The 12,534-nt window shown below is 39.0% G+C and overlaps 1 protein-coding gene across 1 annotated transcript in view; it reads left to right on the top strand.

Moving 5' to 3' along the window:
• The first annotated feature begins 1,181 nt into the window (after nt 1-1,181).
• The window catches only part of CEP63 (centrosomal protein 63), a 43,617-nt gene continuing 32,264 nt past the window's right edge, over nt 1,182-12,534 (top strand). Inside the window, exons 1-4 of the mRNA XM_042458785.1 lie at nt 1,182-1,290; nt 4,304-4,372; nt 8,627-8,804; nt 12,356-12,451. Coding sequence (XP_042314719.1) covers nt 4,329-4,372; nt 8,627-8,804; nt 12,356-12,451 — 318 coding nt within the window. The 5' untranslated portion in view covers nt 1,182-1,290; nt 4,304-4,328. The remainder of the gene's footprint in view (nt 1,291-4,303; nt 4,373-8,626; nt 8,805-12,355; nt 12,452-12,534) is intronic.

The raw sequence follows: 12,534 nt of genomic DNA, 5'->3' as shown, positions 1-12,534 counted from the left end.
GAGGAGGTGCGTGGAGGCAAAGCCATAACAGATCATGATTTGTCTGTTAACTTGTCAATATTGGCATACACTGGTACACTGTTATGTATATCAGCTTCTTAATTTATGGGTCAAAATCACTTACATGGCCATTGAAATGGTACAGTGCCTTTTTAATGTGTTTTTTCTTGATAGGAGTATTAAACTCCTGTAGGAAAACCAAGTCATTAATTCAGCACCTATCCATGGTATGGGAATGATCAAGAGATAGATTAGGGTGGGCTATGTGCTGAATTTGCTATGGTGGGTTGGGGGATATTCTCAGCACATTTGCCACCCCTGGAAGCCTCTAGAAGCAGTGATTGATCTTTTGGTGATAGTTTTTGATCGCCCAAACAATTATGGGTGCAGTGGCTTTGCAGTGTTTTTTGGGGAGAGTATGGTTTGAAGGCCAGAAAAAAGATAAACTGAAAAAAATTGACAAGTGAATCTTTTTCTTTATTCTTCATGAATAATATGCTTGTTAGTTTTTAATACATGATAGCTTAATGTGAGATGTTTATTTGTTAGCTAGTGTGCATATGATGAAAGGCCTGCTACTCTGGAAGAACTCAAGGTTTGCCATTGGTAATTAAGTCTCATTCTGGCAGAATGGGGAGATGTATGGGCAGCACAGTTTGGAGGCATACATTTTAGCCCCTTCTGTCCATATATATGTCTCTTATCCACAAGTACCTTAATATTACACCACCCAAAAAATTTTTTTTTGGGTAAAATTCCATGTCCAATTGAAGCACTGTTGTTGGTGTTGTGTGCCTTCAAGTCACTTCTGATATGGTGACCCTATCACAGGTTTTTTTGGGGGGGGCATGTTTCTTTGGGGAGAGTTTGCCATTGCCATCCTCTGAGGCCATTGCCACACTTAGAGAGTGTGACTTGCCCAAGCTCACCTAGTGAGTTTTGATGGCTGAGTTGGGATTCAAACCTTGGTCTTCAAAGTTGGAGTCCAATGTTTAAAGCACTGTGTCATACTGGCTCTCTCCAGTTGATGTAGGGGAAATAAATAGCTGCATATTTGTTGATCATTATCTCTCTTGTGTTGCCATTACAAAGGACAGGTCATGATACAGTACAAGTTGGGAGAGGATCATTTGGCCCTCCAGGTTTAGTCAATCCTTTGTATTTTTTTTTTTTTTTTGACTTAACAGAAAGGAAACTCTGTTGCTACTACTACATGTGGAAAAATGAGCTGGAGAAATGAAACTTTTGTTTGGACTATCTAAGTATTATACACTGGAAAGTAGCTTTCAGGTAACTTTTCAGTTTTGGATACTTTATTAAACAATTGCTACTTAATATTTAGATTTGCATATTAATGACAAATTTATGTTCAATCCATACAGCAACTCAGCTTGCGTCATACTGCCTAAGAGTTGCTTTTCTGAGACTTGAGCAAGCAGGTTTGTAAGAACCCATCCACAGTGGGCCTGTGACAGGGAGCTGAGTGCTTCACATACACTTTTGTTTTATGTGATGGCTCCTATATCTAATGATGGGTAAATTGAAGGAACTAGATCCTGTCTGCTCATGGAAGCTAAGTATGGTGAACCCTGGTTGTACTTGAATGAGAGATCACCAACGAATACCAGGTGCTGCAGCCTATATTTCAGAAGAAAGAACTGGGAAAACCACATCTGAGTATTCCTTCCCTAAGAAAACTCTGTGAAATTCATGGGGGTCACCATAAGCTGACAGGTGATTTAAGGGTGTGTGTGTATGTGTGTGAACGCGCACATACACACGAGTCCAAATCACACTTCTGAATATAAAAGCTTGCATCCCACATGAAGGTACTCAAACTTGGTCAGGTGTATCCATAAATCAGCCTCTTATATATCAGGCCTGAGTACCTTTAGTAAAACTTTGGCCTGAAACAGGCGGACATGGAAGAGAGCAGGGTATGCAAACGACACTTGCCCCCAGAGAGGTCAGAAGCCACGCAGTTTCTTCTGGTCAGAGAAACAGCAAAAAGCTGCTCTGTGCTGGTGGTTTGTTCAGGGCCATGGGAGCAGCCAGCTTCAGGATTGTGGTGTCTGTTCACTGCGGAGGCCACTCCAGGGTGCCAGTCTGTTTGACCCCCATGTTACATGGGATTTTTGTAATGTCTCCGAAAGGCTATGGAACTCACTTAAAGACATGGGTGTGCCAGCATATCTGTAGTCCTGATGAGAAATCTGTACTTAGGACAAGAGGGTACTGTCAGAACAGAACACAGAGAAACTGAATGGTTCCCAATTGGTGAACGGGTCAGGCAAGGCTGCATCCTTTCACCCTATCTGTTCAACTTCTATGCAGAATATATTATCCAAAAAGCAGGCTTGTGCACAGCAGAAGGTGGAATGAAAATAGGAGGAAAGAATTTCACCAATCTAAGGTATGCAGATGACACAATACTACTAGCAGAAAACATCACACACCTAGAGCAACTACTAAGAAAAATCAAGGTAGAAAGTGCAAAGGCAGGCTTATTGTTGAACATAAAGAAAACAAAGATAATGACCATGGAGAATTTACGCAAATTCAACTGAGACAATGAAAAAATAGAAATAGTAAAAAAGTTCTCATACCTAGGATCAAATGTTGATTGGAATGGAGACTGCGGTCAAGAAATCATAAGAAGACTAAGAATGGGGAGGGAAACTATGAAAGATGTAGAAAATATCCTGAAATGTAAAGATACACAACTGAGCACGAAAGTTAGAATCGCACAAGCCATTGTATTCCCTGTTGCTATGTATGGATGCGAGAGCTGGAAGCAGATAGGAAGAAAATCAGTTCATTTGAAATGTGGTGGTGGAGAGGAGTGTGGGCAGCCCAAGAAGGCAAACAAATGGATCCTAGAACAGATCAAACCAGATTTTTTTCTGGAAGCAAAGATAACTGGACTAAGGGTGGATAAAAACAACCCCATGTGTATAGTACAGGGGGAGGCAATCTTTTTGAGCTGGGGGCCGGGTTGCTATCCCTCAGACAACTGGGGGGCCGAAGCCAAAAAATAAACAAATGATTTTTAAAAAAAATTAAATATATAAATAAACCAGGACAAATGTAGGACAAAATTTTCAAATGGAAGACACTTTTTTTAAAAAAAATGGAAGACACGCGAAAAAATTTGCTGATTTTTTAAAAAATGTTAATATAAATGCATGTTTCTGAGGCTTCTATAGACAATTGCCCCCCCCAAAGGCCCCGGCTGCAATCGGTGGCAGGACCGGGCTGGGGCTGGTCCCAAGGCCTCACCGGGCCACATCCAGCCTGCGGGCCGCAGGTTGCCTACCCCTGGTATAGTATATTGTACACTTTTCTTTTCATATTTCTCTGTTATTTGTGAAAAATGTGTGTTTCAATGGAGATAATCCAAAAAGACGTTTGACTTAAAAAAGAGCCTTTAATAACATTTTATATATATATATATATATATATATATATATTCATTGACCTTTAGTCCACATTATGAAATCAGCCCATTAAGATGGGAACATAAAGTGGATTCATCTCAGATTCTTTACATGGATTTCTTTTATGATATTGACCCCTTGTTACATGGATTTCTTTTATGATGTTGACCACTTCTTTTATTGATGTTGACCCCTTGTTATACGTGGCTTTGAACTTAGGTGCAAAGCCGTGTGGGGCGCAAAGGGCGGCGCGTCCCATTCGGATGAATGGGGCACGCGCCTGTGGCATGTGTGCACTGCTGCGCCGCCACAAACACAAGCCCCATTTACTTGAATGGGACTTGAGCATGCATGCAATTTGGCTTATGTGGGGGAGGGGGGTCCGGAACTGATCCCCCGTGTAAGCCAAGGGGACACTGTAGATCCATCTGACAGTCCATCCATGCTTGGTGGGTCATGCTTTCATCTCCATAATTATTGTTCTGACACCAAGGGTGTGTACGTATGTAGCAAAGTAAATGCTATTTCTTCTATTTTATAAGAGACCCATTTAATTTGCACGTCTGATTTTAGAATATTGCAGTAATCTCCTTTATCATCTTGATCTAAGATAATGTCCACACTTGCTTAAAGTGCTATCAAAATTCTAGAATTTGGTAAATGATAACTGTTTTGTCTTGTTGTGATTTATTTTTGTATTTATAAACTGTTCAATCTAGATTTATTGAAGTGACAAATATTCCCTCCGCCCCTCTTTTTTTTTCAGTTGTCAGAAACATCTCACACACACTGCAGCCACCTAGAATGGAATTGGACATAGTGATGAATTGCTGTGGCATAATGTTTTGCTTTGTTTGTTTTCTCAGCTGTCCCAAAGGATGTGATTTCAGGATGGAGGCATTGCTAGAAAGAATGCGAAAGCAAGGACAAGGCAGGTATGTGTTAGCTAGTTGTTAATAATATTATTCAAATGCATACAATTTGGAATTGCACAGGAGCAAAATGACAGCTTTTTTCTAGCGAGTCCAACATTTGCTTTTAACATTCACTGTTTCCATATCTTGTCTTTCTCTGGAATTATGTGAAAGTATAATACTCATTTTCAAATGGGTACTCTCAGGTTCATATTGCGATTCTGATAGGAGCCATAACTAGTAGCCACAGCTTTCTAAGTGTATTTATCAAGCTGCTTCTCCTTATGTGAAATTCTCCAGAACCTGAACTTCCATTTAATAATATAAAGCTAATTTCTAAATTTCTGTCCCACTGTTTTAGTTATGGCCTTGTACTATAATTTAGTAGCACCTCAGTTTCTTTAGTGTTTTGCAGCATCTACATCATATACTTTGCTGTACCGTTCACTTCATGTATACCTTATATTTTGGTAAAGCCACACCTGCAAGTGTTGATGAGAAAGTTGGCAAACCTATACCTTGAAAAGTTGATGTTGGTATCAGTGAGGTCTGATTACAAGGAGATTTATGGAGCCTAATTCTATTCAAACTATATTTAGTTGAAGTAACCCCAAGTAAGTGGCTTAAGTGTGCAGCCTTATGGATCTCTGAAATATTTCTTACATGATGTAGTTCTGATGACTGGCAGATTACGGTACTCCCAAGATGTAATGTGCTTTGCTTCAAACGTGCATATTGTAGGGAGAGACAATGAGAGGGCTTTGTGGATACCAAGCATTACCAATAACGATTGCAGCACATAATAGGATAGTGTGTCTGTTTCCTATGTAAGTAAGAGTTCAGTTGTCTTATATAGACCAAATTTGACTGTCAAAGTATCCTGGCCTTTTTATTATTAAACAAATGTTCCTCATGAGAGGACCAAAGACTATACAAAGATTTAACCAATGTATTCATGAGATTGGAAGGTGGTCCAGCTTCCCATAAATAGCTTCTACCATTCCCCCTTGTTATGTAATTGTCTTTCTCATGTACCAATGAACTAGAAATCAAAATGATAGGTATTTTGCATGATGTATCTGTATATGTTGTTGTTTACATGAAACATGTTTGTCCTTTCATAACTTGATATCATTGATATAAATGATATAATTACATTTTGGAAGAAAAGTAATTACTTAGTGGTAAGTCATACTCCCAACTACCTAAGATCTGGAGATGACACCATACTATTGTCAGAAGACAACATAGACCTGGAACAATTACTAAGGAAAGTTAAAGAAGAAAGTGCAAAGGCAGGCTTACTGTTAAATGTAAAGAAAACAAAAATTATAACCATGAAGGGTTTACATAAATTCAGTGATTCAACTTGAAACACTTAAAAGATTTCCTATATTTTTTCTCTATCATAGATCAGAATGGAGACTGTAGTCAAGAAATCTGAAGAAGATTAGGAATGGGAAGGGCAATGGTGAAAGAAGCAGATAAGATTCTAAAGTGCAAAGATAAACAGTGCCCCCTGGTATCCATTAGGGTTTGGTTCTAGGACCCCCTATAGATATCAGAATTAAATGACCCTAGTTCCCATTTGAAACCGGTTCATGTCGTGATGTGATCGAATTTGTCATGATGAAGTGAGGCAAAGGCAAAAGAACCGTTTTTTCCAGACACCAGCTCAAAAGAAGTTCTTTTGAAAAAACGTGATTCCAAAGCTTGTGGAGCAAGTGGGAGCGAAAGATTGGAATCGCAGCATTCTGTAGGGGAGGGACTGATGGCAGAGGGGTGTTTACCATCCCTCCCAATTTTTTGGAAGATGTCATTCCCCCCTCCCCCGCAAGTGCTGTCTTGTCATTATTGGTGTGATGTTTGGTTCCTTTAAAAAAAAAAAAAACTAAACACTTAAGTGACAGAATGGTTTAGCAACTACTTGCAAAGGTGCTAAACCATTCTGTCGCATAAGCACTTAATTGTGTTTACAAATTGTGTTAACAAAGAAAGAAAGAAAAGAAAACATGCCCTGTCCTCCTCACAGGCCTCCCTGTGATTGTGGTTTGTTCTTAGCTCCTCTGGGATAAAAGTTGACTGTAACTATAAATTTAACTTTTTAAAAAGTATTTTTCCCATCCAGAATAGTTGTCAAGTTGTCAAAGTATGTGGATGCTCTAGAGAAAATTAGGATTTTCAATCTCTTAACCTATTGATTTCCATTTATTTTTAGTCTTTTGTATTTGACAGGCAAATTAAAAAGGATAAAGATCAGCAAGACCTTCTCTCTAGGGCTCCATATTGCATTTCTTAGGATTGGCTCTTGTCTAGCATCTTGCAAATTTCCAAAGAAGAATGCTGAGCAAATTTAATTGATAACTGTGCCATAGTGGAATATAAAATATCTGGGGAGCCAACCCTTAATAATAGATGGTTAATGTCCTCTGTCTCTTGTGCTGTCATTCATGCTGTTCTGTTTGAGAACATGTCAGGGTATATGGATTAAATCTCTGTTTTCTGTTTAAACCTACTATACAGTTAGCAGAAGAGGACTGTGTACTAAAGAAAATCTTTTCCAGTTGTGTCAGTGGTACAGCATTCATTCTTTTGGTTTCTAAACATGGTGTCATTTGCACAAATAATTTTAGAACATGAACATTGTGCAACATGAAACTGCATTGGATTTCCTCCCTGCACATGCCCTGGAACTAAGTCTCCATAAGCTCAATATAGTATATGCTATCAGATACTGGCCCTGGTGTAAAAATACTTGTTTTGGTATAGATTTTATACAAACATTTAAAAAAATCTGCTCAGGTATTTTAGAAGTGAATGTTTCCAAACTTTTAGTTTAGTTGTATTCATGCGTTTAGATACTAATTTAAGTACTGATATTTTCAGTTAATTAAGAAGCTGATAGATTTTAACTCAATTTAAATTACTGTAAGCTGTCTTCGGTTCTGTCTAGGGAGAAGCCCAGGGCATTTAAAAATAAAAATATTTTGCTTGCAGTTGATGTTCATAAGCATTCAACTTGGGACATTAATGCAATAGAAAACTTCCACTGACTTTGAAAGCATAATACTGTACTTGGTGTAGAATCCTGATTATATACAGTATTGGTGATCCAGTATGTTCAAAAGGCTGAAACTGTCCTCTGAGGAACTGCATGTAGTTGGTCATAAAAATTGTATCCTGACACTTCTGTCCCTGAAAGCATTATGCTTCTGATTTAACTTGCAGAGCTGGGGTAAGAAAAGAAGAAAAACTATTTAAAGATCTGCAGTATATTTGGCAGCATTTTGCTTTGCTATGGCCTTATAGCCTCAGTTTTTTGTTCTGAATAGTGCATTTTACCAAGTGAGCAATTTAATTAATTTACAGTTTAAAGAAGCTAAAATGTAATAATTCTAAGAGTGTTCATTGAAAAGTAATTTCTCTGTTAGCCTGAAGGATGTACTACTGAAATAATAATCTTAGAATTTGGAAGGGATCTCAGAATTACCTACTGTATATACTCATCTATAAGGTGAAAAAGTTATGCTCAAAAATCAACCCCCAAATCCTGGGTCAACATATTTACGGGTCAGTATGGTACTGTGATAGCAACTCTTTCAGATTTCCCCATGCTGTCGGTAGAGCAGTTTCCTTCTCTCTTGAGCCAAGCAGAAAGGATGATTGATTGCTGTTTAAGAGTGCTGCCCGCCCGCATGCAATAAAGAAAAAGTTTCTGGTCCTGAATGTTGTTCTGTGCCTTCAAGTCATTTCTGATCTATGATGATCCTAAGGTGAACCTGTCGCAGGGTTTTCATGGTAAGATTTGTTCAGAGGGGTTTTGTCCTTTGCCCTCCTCTGCCACTAAGAAAGTGTGACTTGCCCAATGATACCCAGTATGTTTCCAGGTCTGAGCAGGGATTTAAATCCTGGTCTCCAGAGTCATAATTCAACACTCATACTACTACACCGTGATGGATCTCTGAACAGGTGACTAGGCTTCTCAATTTCATGTTTGTATATTGTGACAAATCCACAGAATGTCCATTGTGCTACCACATTGTTCCCTTACATACTATTTCTGAATACTGACATTACTTTTTTGGATGAAGAAACAAACTTCTTGGCCTTTAAAATTAAGGAATCTAAGTGAAGAATGGCTGCAGAAGTTTTGTGGGTGCCTGAGGAGAGGTCTTGCTTTGTAAACAAAAGAGAGAGTAAGGAAGAAAACTCTGCTTCCTTTGTATCTTTATTCTTGTGTACGTGTGTCAGAATAACCTACATTCTTGACTGCAGAGGATTCCTGACTTCATGTGAGGCTGAACTACAGGAGTTAATGAAGCAAATAGACATCATGGTGGCTCATAAGAAAGCTGAATGGGAAAGTCAAACTCAGGCACTGGAGTCCTGCTTAGATATTCGAGAGCAAGAATTGTCTTCTCTCAAGAATATTCTGGATGAGAAATGCAAAGAGGTAATTCTTTGGGGTTTGTGTTCTCATTTGGCTCATATATTCAGAAAGACAGTCATGTTAGTCTGGAATATGAGTATGGAAAGGGATCTTGTAGCATCTTTGAGACTAACTCTGCAAAAGAAGTTAATCCATACATTTTTGTAGACTTGGTCTCCTTCCTCAGATGCATGGTGTGAACTGGTGCTGAGAAAGGACATTTATAATGAGACTGTATGAATAGTGATAGAAATGCAGAACTTTTTTGTATATTGAAGAGGTGACGAGTTTTTTACCTATGGTCTTGAGGCACAAAGGCAGGATGAAAGATGTTGCCTAAGGCCAAAGTGGGTTAATGATCATCTGAATGGTGAAGGAAGCTTTTGAATGTGGTGTGTTCAGGCTGAGAATCAGAAAGGAGATATGATAAACTGGCAAAGAGCATTCTCATGAGGGTGGAATGTTAGCCAGTGTTAGTATGTGTAGTGTGCCAGGAAGCAACTAATTAGCACCCCATCTTGAGGATGCTCTTAGCCAGTTTATCTCTGCACGCATCACATTCCAAAATTTCCTCACTATTCATATTGTCATCCACATGGTCACCTCTTCACCATAACCAAACATTTTGCATTTCTGTGCCTTTGTTTCTCATGTTATAAACATCCTTTTTGGGCTTTGGATCTTTGCATATCCGCTTAAATATGTTTTTCTTTCTCTGAAATTTCAGCATACACATTGATCCTGATTAAAGTGACAACCTCACAACATTGCTAAATTTACATAATAGCACTTTTCAAAGCTCATTTATTTGAATAAGAGTAATTATAAGGAAAAATAACATAAAACAAATTGTGTACACTAGATACAGTTTGGTATTTGCATAAAAGAAATGTAAGTCATATTCAGTTCATATTAGCCTAAATAAATAAGACCAAGGCCAAAACCATAAAGATAAGTTTTGTTTAAAGTAATTTAAGCAAAAGTTACTGAAAGAGCTATTATTCCTGTAGATAATAGCAGATAAAATAAAAATTCTAAGCTTTACCTAGCTTCAAAAGTGGCACCAGGCTTAACATCAGGTAAGCCATCCTAGAGATAGCATTCCTTATTGGAGGGCATCACCAAAGAAATGACTCTAACCACAGCTCCTACCTACTTTGCTTCCAAGGTTTGCGGGACTCCTAGCAGGACTTTCTAAACTTATTACTGAGGTAGGTTTACATAGAAGAAGGTGTTCCTTGAGATCTTCAGATTTCAGGCCATTTTGGCATTTAAAGGTTTTTAATTGTTTGGAAGTTTGGAAAGAGACTCACGGGCTGAACAGACCACCCCTAAGGGGCAGCCTGCAGATGCCCCTTTCAGTGCCTGATTGAGGCTGCGGCAGTTGCATGCTGCGGCCTTAATCTGGCATTTCCACAACTCAAAAAGGAGCTGCAAAAAGCGGCTACTTTTTGTGCTGTGGAAAGGGCGCCTTTGCCACTGCAGTGGCACCTTCTGGCACACCTTTTGGTGTTGCGTCTTCTGGATGCAGCACCAAAAGAGCACCGTGACGCCATCCACCGTGTGGTTGGGTGCACAGCATGATGGCAGCGTCTGGGCAGTGTCGGGTGTGTGTTGTGTGGATGCCATGCCCCCACTCTGCCCTGAGGCCAGCGTATAACATTGGTCTGTACAGCCTCTGAGAGCCAGAACGGCTAGTTGGTCTTAGTCAGTAGTCCTGCCATTGTACTGGTGCAGGCTGAAGTTTGCCTGTAGTACTCAAAAGTAGTCCCATGTATGAATTATAGATGTTACTGGAATATAAATAGGCATAATCTGGCTATTGCTTTACAGGAAGAGTTACAGTTGGTATACTGTCAAAACTGGGGGAAAGGTGTTTTTTGTCAAGGAATCACTTAGGCCTGCAAGGATGGTGTTGTACTTAAAATCACCCCCCAACCTGTGGACTGGCTCCTTTTTGAGGGAAGTTTGGTCCCATCCAGAAAAGGCTGAACGAACATCATTATTGAAGCCAGATAATCTGATAGTTGCTACTGTATATTTACCAGGCTTAAGGCAGAGAGCTTCTCTATAGAGTGGCCTTGCACCAAATTGTCAGTATTTGGACTAGGTAATCACCAAGCATTTAATCGGGCAAGAGTTTTCATTATAGCTGATAATGGTTGTGGAAGCTGGTTTAGTTTATTTTTTTCTAGGGTATGATATGATATAGGCAATTTGAACATCTTGCATTTTTATCACTGTGTCTAGTTGGCATAGACTGGAAAATATTTTTATAGTTCCTTATGCTAGCATAATATTTCTTTATTTGTAGGAGACTATAACCTCAGTTTCATATAGTTTTAAGATTAGGCTTCTTAAAATGTAATGACTGCCTCCCAAATGGAGCATTGGTAATTTCTGAGAGATTATAGATGCTACTCGAATATAAAGAGGCATAATCTCATTATCGCTTTTCAGGAAGAGTTATAGTTGGTCAAAACCTGTTCCAGCATCCTTCCTTTGCTTCTGAACTGCACATTGTGAAGTGAGGCAGTATCTTGGGCCAAGAAGGAGAGCATAAACTGTTCCTTTCCTTTAATTTTCAAATTTGTAATCACAGATTAGTACTTTTCCAGTTGTATGGTTTTTGATATTGTGAGCGCTCATAGAACACATTTTTTCTCTTTTGAAGAATGTTTTATTCCTCTACCTCAGGAGGCTGAAAGCATATCATGACTTGCTCCATACCCTTTCACATTGATCAATCAAATCACTCTCTCATCTCATTCACCTTTTACATTCTTTATTGTATTTGGAGCAACTCAAATCCTTTAGTTATTTGAAGTGTTCACTGTATTAGAGTTCGGGCCCAAACAGACAGGCCAAATTAAAATGCTTTGAGTCACTTTGGAGGTATGCTGTTTAAATGATGCATGCGTCTTAAGAGGCTAGAAGCTGCGCCAAAGCCATGCTCCAGTCCTAAGAACTAGAGCACAGCTTTGGCACAGCTTATGGCCTCTTAAGATGCGTGTGTCATTTAAACTGCATACCTCCAAAATTACCCGAAGCAGCTTTATTTTGGCCTGTCTGTCTGGGTCCTTTGTTAATGAGGATTAGCAACTGACAATAATAATGGGACAGATAGAGGTGAATAACCTGCAACTCTTGGTCTAATTTCATGCAGTTATAGCGGAATCCAGAAGGAGATAAGGTGGATGAGAAGGAGAAAATGCGAGTACAAAGAACTGAAACAAAAAATGAATTAAAGGGCAAAGCCTGTGATGAGTTTAGATATCGGCAGGAGTAGGTGTCTTTCTTTCAACAGCCTGTTGGAGAGAGAAGAAGGTGTTGAGGAAAGAGAAAAGGGCTTGCCATATTATCTCCTGAAAGATTAGCTGTGAGGAGATGTCCCCCTTGAAAGAAAAAGGGTCCCATCTCTTGTGTAGAGAATCATGCCTTGTCTTTTTGTGTCAAATAGGATTACTTTGAATCTTTAGAAATGTATTATTTTGTCCTTTCCCTCACTAGTAAATACAGTTTTTGCTGTAAGGATTTTCTGTATTGCTAAATTAATGTGATCTGATGGGTTTCAGATTGAGAGGTTGTGCCAGAGACTTGAAGGGATGGAAAAGCTGAATCACGATGTGACTGTGGAGTATGAGCAACAGTTAAGTAAAGTCCAGGAGGAGGTGAGCCACCACCAAGCCTTTGATAATATATCCTTTCTTGTTAATAAATATTTCCATGTCTATGATCACTTCGTTTGCATTAA

Source organism: Sceloporus undulatus, chromosome 3 (genome assembly GCF_019175285.1).
Source record: "Sceloporus undulatus isolate JIND9_A2432 ecotype Alabama chromosome 3, SceUnd_v1.1, whole genome shotgun sequence".
Lineage (NCBI taxonomy): Eukaryota > Metazoa > Chordata > Lepidosauria > Squamata > Phrynosomatidae > Sceloporus > Sceloporus undulatus.
This window is presented reverse-complemented; position numbering and strand designations above follow the sequence as displayed.